Below are 9,844 nucleotides of genomic sequence, written 5' to 3' on the forward strand. Positions count from 1 at the left end.
GAGCACCCTCCACGGGATGCGTCTCAGACTGGGATTCACCGGTAGTTGGAACACAGCATGTTTACGTGTTTCCTACACACAATATACTTCCAACCCAAAGCCAAAAATGGGAAAGAATACACCTTGTCTCAAGTTAGAGGAGGTAAGGGGGTGGGGAGAAAAAAAAAGTAATTTACAGTCCTTTAAAACTCAAACCATCAAAAGATAAAAACACTCTGTTGCAGAAAAAAAACATGAAAAGATTAAATAAATAAACAACACCTTTTAATGATTTGGCCCAAGTGGACAGAATATGTTAAGCCAGTTGGTACTGATGTTACGTAGAATGATCCTAGTCTCTTTGAATAACAAAGAAGATGGAAGTACTTGTCAACCCTGCCAATCGCAACAGAGTTCTCAAATTCTTGGTAAAAATACTTAAACAATTGAAAAGCAAGACTTTGTATTCAACTTGTATTGGATATAAGCCTGCTAAGAACAAAGAGAGAAGGGGGGAGGGGACAAACAAACTAGCACTGAACCAACTCAAGCCCACCTGCTCCTACTGCCTCCTCTGCTCTCTCTGCCTGCATGCCTGCCTTCTTTTTCTTCCTCTTCTTCTTGTGGTTTTATTGGCGGGAGGCACCAACGTGAAGGTGCATTACCGCCACCTACTGTGTTGGAGTGTGGGTCATAGTGGGGATTACCTAACAAAAATAAATAAATAAACAAATAAATAAAAATTAAAAAAAACCATCCCCTAAATTAATAATAATGGATTGGATTTATCTGCGCTTTTCAAGTCACTCAAAGTGCTTACATTGTGTCCATTATTCATTCACTCCTCATTCATACTTGGTGATGTTAAGCTACTGTTGTAGCCACAGATGCCCTGGGGCAGACTGAAAGAGGCGTGGCTGCCAGTTCGCGCCTAGGAAGGCAGGGAGATTTGCCAGGGAGGCAAATACATGGGCTGGCAGATTCTCACTCATGAGGCACAATAATCTGGCGTTTGCCGACGGCTCCATCTCTGAATATATAATCTCTGTAATGAGCTGCAGGTGACGAGATGATGAGAAGCAGGTGAGGAGTAGTCACTGCGGAGGCACGCCCACAGAACCACAACACTCTCCATTTCAACTTTGTATCAAATATAACTCCCAGATACCTAAAACTATGCACTTTCTCCATTACTTTTCCAATAAATTTAAGTTCAAAACAGTTTCACGTTTTCCAGTAAAAACCATGCATTTTGTTTTAGCCAGTGAAAATTTGAATCCCCAATCATATGACCAGTTTTCCACCTCCGTAATCGCGTCTTGTATTTTTCTCTCCACATAATGAATATTTCTTCCCCTCTTCCACAAGGCTCCATCATCTGCAAACAATGCTTTCTCAAATTTGCATCCAATGGAATTAAAGATATCATTAATCATAATTGAAAACAACACAGGGCTAATCACACTTCCTTGTGGAGTTCCATTATCCACTAAGTATCTATTAGAAAAAGACTTTCCTATCCTAATTTGAACATATCTATCAAATAAAAAACCCTTAATCCAATTATAAATTCTTCCATGAAGTCCTAACCTACATAATTTTATCAATAAACCCTCTTTCCAGACAATATCATAAGCCTTTTCTATATCAAAAAATACTGCCACCAAATATTCTTTTTTCTACTTGGGCTTTCCTAATGTCTGCTTCTAGGCAGACTACAGGGTCCATTGTCCCTCGACCTTTCCTAAAACCATTCTGATATTGGGACAGCAAATTTTTACTTTCCAGGTAATAATACAATCTCTCATTTATCATTCTTTCCATTATTTTACCAACATGTGATGTGAGTGCTATGGGCCTGTAATTTTCTGGGCTACTCGGATCTTTCCCTGGTTTTAATTTAGGAATTACTACAGCTCTTTCCAATTTGTCGGCAATTTACCTTTACACCAGATTCTATTATACATGTCCAATAATTTCAACTTCATTTTCCTACCTAAATACTTTAACATAACATAACTTATACCATCCCTACCTGGTGATGTAATTCTAGATTTATGTAGTGCTAAATCCAACTCAAAGTATGTAAATGGAGCATCCATAGCTGTCAAATAAGTGTTACCATCAAATTCCTTGTAGTGCCAATCCCTAATTTCATCTCTCCTCCTTTTCCTATATCCCCGACAAATTCTCATTACTTTGACTTCTCACAAAGGTTTTAGCCAACATTTCAGCTTTATCTGTATCCGATATTGCCAGGTCCTCACCCCTTTTTAATACTGGATATTTTAAATCCCTTCTCATACCCTTCATTTTCCTAATCATTCCCCAAACCGTACTTACCGGAGTTGTTCGACCAATTGTATCACAAAAACCCCTCCAGTACTCCCTTTTCTCCTTTTTAATAATCCTTCTCGCCTGTGCAAAAAGTCTCTTACAGTTCAACAGATTCTCATCTGTGTGAGTCTGTTTTAAGAGTTTCGATCACTTATTCCTATTTTTAACTGCTATCTTACAGTCTTCAGTCCACCGTGGAATATTTCTCATGGTCATAGTTGCTTTACTTCTTGGAATTGTCTTTTCCGCCACTGAAATAATTGCATTCCTAATTTTCTGTTCCATTTCTTCAGCACTACTCTCCATAGTAATGTTTGAATATTCCTCACACATATAAGTAAATTCATCCCATTTTGCTTTATGAAAAAGCCATCTTCCTTCCTTTTCATTACTTGATGATTCCCTATCTCCATCAACCCTAGAGAAAACAGGATAATGGTCACTCCCTATTGTGTTGTTGTGTACATCCTGCTCACAACAACCTGCAAAGACATTTGAAACAAAAGTGAGATCTAGTGCTGACATGTTCCCTGTTCAAACATCTATTCTTGTTCCTCTCCCATCATTGAGACACACCAAGTGTAATTCATCCATCAAATCCTCCAATAACTCACCATTAGCATCTGTCACCTCCCCCCCCATATTGTACTATGTGCATTTAAATCCCCACAAACAATGACACAATTGACACAGCCAATTTCCAGATGAATAATTGATTTAAGAAGACTGAGATCTAACTTTTTGCATGGATTATAGTAATTAATAACATACAATCTCTCCAGACCAAAATAAATTTCAATGCCAATACATTCTTCTTGTGTTCCTATTTTAATCACCCTGTAATTGAAATTGTTTTTAATAAAGGTGGCACATCCACCTCCCCTTCCCTCTGCTCCATCACACCGGATTCCTGTATATTGGGTGGGAAATTCTAAAATCTAAATTTGGCCTTAACTATGTCTCTTGAATACATATAATATATGGTTTTTGATCCAAGTCATCTATACATTTTTTAAATTCCTGTCCATTCGTCAATAAGCTCCTTGCATTCCATTGTAACATAAGAACCATTTACTAACCCGCACTTCCCACCTCCTGACTAGACTGGGCACTAAGGTTGTTCCGAACCTCTTCCCATGTTAACTCATTGATGTCCAAATGGTTCGCCGCCGCTTTCACAATGATTTGTATTCTTTCCGTTTTCAATTTAGTTTCCATTGTTGCATTTATAACTCCAGAAACAAACATGACCATTTCTTCAAATCTAACCAAACTCTCCACTCAGCATTCCTGTCCTATATATATTTGACACCTCGTGTATGACTCCTGTCTGTCTATCAGAACCTTTACCAACCATTTTGACTGCATCTGCATATGAAATTCTATGTAGTACTCTCTGCCTTCTTCTTCTTCTTCTGATGGGCGACGGGCGTTTATGGTGGATGGCTTTGGAAGTGCATTACCGCCACCACCTGGTCTGGAGTGTGGATGAGGAGAACTCTACTGTAGTAGCTTGTAGGAATGAATGACAAGATCGGGGTGCTCTTCAAGTGTAACTTTATTCTCCAACCATTGGCCGGCTCGCGCCGTGTACAAACTGCCGACTGCTCCCTGTCCAGCTTTCAGTTTTAACCCCGGCGTAGCTCAATACTGCCCCCTAGCGGCCTGAACGGCAACATCTCCTGTGGCTATACAACATCTCTCCCCCCTTAGACTAAAAATACACCTCATAAAAGGACCACTTCAACTTAAGCAAACCAGGCCCAAAAACATACAATAACATCAATAAGAACGCTGTTAAATTCACATTTTCATATATATATATATATATATATATAGCGTTCTTATTGATGTTATTGTATGTTTTTGGGCCTGGTTTGCTTAAGTTGAAGTGGTCCTTTTATGAGGTGTATTTTTAGTCTAAGGGGGGAGAGATGTTGTGGAGGACGCAGCGGGTCAGAACAGAGCCACGACCTGGACGTGAGACGTTCACAGAGACCCAGGAAGCCCCCAGCGTATATGAAAGATTATGTAACGTGAATTTTTTTTTTTTGGTTTTGTTTTTGGGGTTATTTGTTTTGGAGTTTATATATATATATATATATATATATCCACTCCGTCCTCCACTCTCAGTGACTTCCCCCTCACCCTCTGAACTTTTTTCCACACTCAAACTTTCCCCCTCACTCGATGGAAGCAATTCCTCATCCTGTATCTCAGCTTCTGTCACCACCCCAGGACTTTCTGACTCCATCCGCCGGAACAACTGATCCACATGGCGTCTGACCACCTGTCTATTGCCCAGAACAACTCTGCAGGACACAGGTCCTGTCATCTCCTCAATCAAACCAGGAATCCACTGTGGACCACTGGCGTAGTTTCTTGTGTACACCAGATCTCCCGCTTCAAAGGTGCGCTGTCTGCAATGTTTCGTGGTGTTCTTTCTGTTTTGCTTGCCTTCTGGCCACTCTATCTTTCAAGTCTGGATGTACAAAATCCAGCAGACCCCTCAATTTTCTGCCCATCATCAGCTCTGCTGGAGACCTCCCCGTAGTAGTTTGAGGTGTGATGCGATAAGAAAACAGAGCCCTGTTTACTTTGGTCTCCAACGTCTCTCCTTTGCTTTTCTTCATGAGTTCTTTAAATGTCTGTACGGCTCTTTCAGCCAACCCGTTGGATGAAGGGTGATAAGGTGCTGCTGTCACATGAGTGATGCCATTGCGACTAACAAACTCTTGAAACCGTTCACTCACAAAACATTGACCATTGTCCGAGACGATCATCTCCGGAATGCCATGGGTACTAAAACTGCTTCTCAAACTCTCCACTGTAGCTGCAGCGGTAGCGGATGCCACAGGATGCACATCTAACCACTTGGAATGTGCATCCACAATGATCAAAAACATTTTTCCCATGAATGGACCCGCATAATCAATGTGAAGTCTCCTCCAGGGTTTATCAGGCCACTCCCAAGGATGGAGCGGAGCGTGTTCAGGTGCCTTCCTTTGTTCCTGACACACCGTGCACGTTTTAACTTTCTTTTCTATGTCCAAGTCCATATGAGGCCACCATACATAACTCCTAGCCAATGCTTTCATCCGGCTCATCCCAGGATGAGCCGGATCTAGCTGCTCTAACATGTAAGGTTGGGCCCTGGCAGGCATTACAGTTCTTGCTCCCCACAAAACACAACCGTCTTGCACACTCAACTCCTCTTTTCGAACTTCAAAAGGCTTCAACTCACTGTTTTTGTGGTTGGGCCATCCCCTCTGAATGTATTCTCGTACTTTAGCAAGGGTTGGATCTTTGGTTGTCCACTTTTTTATTTGCTCTGACCTTAATACCGGCCCTTGCATTTCCTCCATCACCAATACATGTTCTTCAGGTGATTCTTTGTCTGACTCTTCTGATATGGGGAGGCGACTCAACCCATCTGCATTAGCATTTTTCTTACCTTCTCGGTACAATATGACATACTCATATGCCCTCAGCAGAACTGCCCATCTCATTATCCTCTGTGAGGCCATCTGAGGGACCGCTTTCATCTCATTTAACAGACTGACCAAGGGCTTATGATCCGTACAAATAATAGATTTCCTCCCGTACAGATACTTGTGGAAATACTGTACTCCGAAAATCACAGCCAAACCTTCCTTATCCAGCTGAGAGTAATTTCGTTCAGCTGCCCCAAGGGTGCGAGACGCAAACCCAATAGGTTTTTCCTGCCCATCAGGCATGCGGTGAGCTAATACTGCCCCCACCCCATATGGAGACGCATCACAAGACAGAATCAGCTCTTTCCTTTCATCATAATGCACCAAAACACGATCTGACTGCAGCAGTTCTTTGGATAGTTTGAACACTCGTTCTTGGTCAGGACCCCACACCCACTTTTCATCTTTCCTGAGCAGCTTATGTAGAGGTGCCAACAGAGTAGACAGATTAGGTAAAAACCGATTGTAAAAATTTAGCAATCCCAAATAAGCTTTTAGCTCTGTCACTGACGTGGGTGAAGGAGCTTCTTGAACTGCTTTCACTTTAGCTGGGAGAGGGTGAAGCCCTGTTTTATCTACTTTGTGACCCAGAAAAATGACTTCCTTCTCCAAGAACTGACACTTGCTCCTTTTTAAACGCAGACCTGACTCCTCAAGTCTTTGGAGCACTTGATCCAAAATCTGAATATGTTCTTTTTCACTTCTACCTGTCAAAATAATATCATCCAGATATACGGCTACATTTGGGATGCCCTGTAACACATTCTCCATGGTCCTCTGAAAAATGGCAGGGCTAGAACTCACTCCAAAAGGAAGCCTTGTATAAGTGAACAAACCTTTAGGTGTGTTCACTGTGACATACTTCCTGGCCTCCTCATCTAACACGATCTGCTGATATGCATGACTCATGTCTAACTTGGTGTATTTTTCTCCTCCTGACAGGCATGCAATCAAGTCCTCCATCCTAGGAATAGGGTACTGTTCTAATGCAGATACTTTGTTCACTGTTAACTTATAGTCCCCACAAATCCTCACAGTACCATCAGGCTTTAAAATGGGAACGATAGGTGCAGCCCAATCAGAAAATTTCACTGGCTCAATTATCTTCTCCTTTAAGAGCCTCTCTAATTCTTGCTCCACCTTGTGTCTCATAGCAAATGGAACAGAGCGTGGTTTGTAGAACTGAGGATTTGCTTCCTTTTTCACACATATTTTTGCTGAAAACCCTTTCAACTTCCCAAGCTCCTCTTTAAAAACTGTTTCATGTTTTACCAACACTTCCTGAAGTGCCTCCTCCCCCTCCAGCACGCTGTTCACCTTTTCCCAATCTATCTTGAGAGCTTTAATCCAGCCCCTGCCCAACAGACTAGCCCCTGGGCCTTTGACCACCACCACCGCCAGATTTTTCACACTGCCTCCATGTTGCACCTTCACCTTGGCAGCCCCTAACACTGGTACTACATGGCCCCCATAAGTTTTTAACTTCAACCCACACGTCAACAACTTTGGTCTCTTACTGTCTTTAAACAACCCATCAAAAGATTTTTTTGACATTATGGTATAACCACAGCCGGTGTCTACTTCATAGGTCACCACTTTACCGTTTACAACCAACTGTGTCCTCATAGGATCTTCCTTTGGTATACGAATCTCATCTCTCATGTTGTACATTGTTTTAACACTCTCTGTCAGGTGAAACATGTCATCCCCTTCACTGTCACTCCGGCTGATCTCCCCCTGCATATAATGCGTCTGTTTCATTTGTCTCCCACTCCCACCTTTGAGTTGCTTGTTTTTTTCTCTGTCCCCCAGTCTCATCCTACAGACCCGTCTGATGTGTCCCATCTTACCACAGTTGTGACATTTCTCTGAGGCAAACCTGCAGTCATTTGCTAGATGATTAGTCCCTCCGCATCTGAAGCACTTTTTAGAGTCCCCCGGCGGCCCCTGCTGACTGCCGCTCACAGCCAACACCGGAGCTGCTGTCAGACTTCCTCGTCTGTGATCCCCACTGCTCCGCAGATCCTCCATGTCCCGGCTAGCAGCCTCGATGGCCACAGCCATCTTGAAGGCCCTGTCGAAGGTCAATCCTTCTTCAGCCAGTAGCTTCCGCTGAATCCTGTCGTTGATGCCGCAGACCAGCCGATCCCTCAACATCACGGTCAAGGTGTCTCCAAAGTTACAGTCCTGCGCCAGCTTCCTCAGTTCAGCCACGTAATCCCCCACACTTTCGACGTGCTTTCTGTCCCTCGTATTAAATTTCCACCTCTGGGTTATCTCGCTCGGTTTGGGGTGAAAATGGTCCTTCAACAGGCTCACCAACTCCTGGTAGGATCGCTCTCCGGGCTTCACCGGGCTAAGCAGGTTCCTCATCAGCGCGTAGGTCTGCGCTCCCACGCTGCTCAGCAACACCGCCCGCTTTTTATCTGCATCGTCAATCCCATTTGCGATGAAAAAATGGTCCATAATTTCGCAGTACTCTTCCCAGGACTGCTCCTTGCTGTCAAACTGGATCAACGAACCCACTGTGGCAGCCATCGTCTCCCCCAGTGTCCACACCGACCTCTCTGCTAGCTCGATAACCACGTGTTTTCTTGCCTCTCCGCCGCCACCTGGTTAACTGTAGCAGCTACCACCCCTTGGACACGTCGACCCCCTGATTGTCCACTTTTATCCTCGTCGCCATATGTAGTAGCTTGTAGGAATGAATGACAAGATCGGGGTGCTCTTCAAGTGTAACTTTATTCTCCAACCATTGGCCGGCTCGCGCCGTGTACAAACTGCCGACTGCTCCCCGTCCAGCTTTCAGTTTTAACCCCGGCGTAGCTCAATACTGCCCCCTAGCGGCCTGAACGGCAACATCTCCTGTGGCTATACAACATCTACCATGTCCCATACTATAGATTAGACCTAAATATCCCATTAAGCTTCATAATATTTTTCCAAGACAGCACCTGAATTCTTCCCAACAACGTGGTTGTTCCCAAAAATGTAAGTAAGTAAGAAATCATTAGCACCTTGACTACATAGTATACTTTGTAAATCCCATTGTATCTTAAGTCTTTGAAAGCTCTGTGAAAATGGCCCTTTGTCTCACGTATCACAATGCAATATCCCATGTTCTAGAGTTTCACCAACACCAAAAAAGTCCCATTTCCCACTAGAATGTTTACCTATCACGAAGAGCTGCTTGTTGAGAGATGTATGGCTAAATCCGAGTCTGGCTATTATCTTGTCTTCCCAACTGTTCCTCTCTACATACATCATATTCCCTACTGTCTTCTGCATCCCACAAACCAACTTCCTGTCCTTCCCTTCTCCCATCGTTTTTGCCATAGTTGATTCACAGTTTCTTTGATAAGACTTTTTAACCCTGCTTTAATCTTTGTTACATTCACAACGTCATTTGCCTTCTTTGAAGCCAGTTTAGCATTTTTGTCTGCAGATTTATTTCCTGTAGAGCTGGTACCCACAAATATGCTACATGCACCCCTAAATAGTAGAGTTGAAACAACATTTGCTGGATTTCTAATAAAATATCTGGTCTATAGCCCGAGTGACAGTTTTATGTTCTGTGTAGAGCAGTGTTTTTCAACCTTTTTTGAGCCACGGCACACTTTAACCTTGACAAAAATCCCGCGGCACACCAGCACCCCCCCCCCCCCCCCAAAAAAAGCAGAAACTCATAGTCTGTTTTGATCTACAGCCCCCCCCCCCCCCCCCCCGGCAATCTGACGTGCATTTTTGTGATAATTGTGGCAGAAAAAGCAGGAAGTTGCAGATGTTTTTTCTAAAAGATGTAATAAAAGTTAAGTTACATACAAACTGTATGTTCGTTGTGGTTTCAATCCGTGTAACAAGGACGACTCATTGTACGCTAAGGCGCTGTCCCTTTAAGCCAATGCATCATGGGAGATGTAGTGTGAATACGGCGAGAAAACGGCAGAAACACTTGCGTCTCTGAGTTTCATGGTTTTGTTCACTTGTTCCACGGTCTGATACCGGATTCTGTGGAAAGCTACACCGCTAAAGAC

The 9,844-nt window shown here is 43.2% G+C and overlaps 1 protein-coding gene across 1 annotated transcript; it reads right to left on the reverse strand.

Moving 5' to 3' along the window:
* Positions 1–4,619: 4,619 nt before the first annotated feature.
* LOC105357560 (uncharacterized protein K02A2.6-like) lies at positions 4,620–8,632 on the reverse strand. Its single transcript, XM_023953254.1, has one exon. The coding sequence runs from the start codon at positions 8,346–8,348 to the stop codon at positions 4,722–4,724; it is 3,627 nt and encodes a 1,208-aa protein (XP_023809022.1). The 5' UTR covers positions 8,349–8,632; the 3' UTR covers positions 4,620–4,721.
* Positions 8,633–9,844: the final 1,212 nt, after the last annotated feature.

Source organism: Oryzias latipes, chromosome 24 (genome assembly GCF_002234675.1).
Source record: "Oryzias latipes chromosome 24, ASM223467v1".
In the NCBI taxonomy this organism is placed as follows: Eukaryota; Metazoa; Chordata; class Actinopteri; order Beloniformes; family Adrianichthyidae; genus Oryzias; species Oryzias latipes.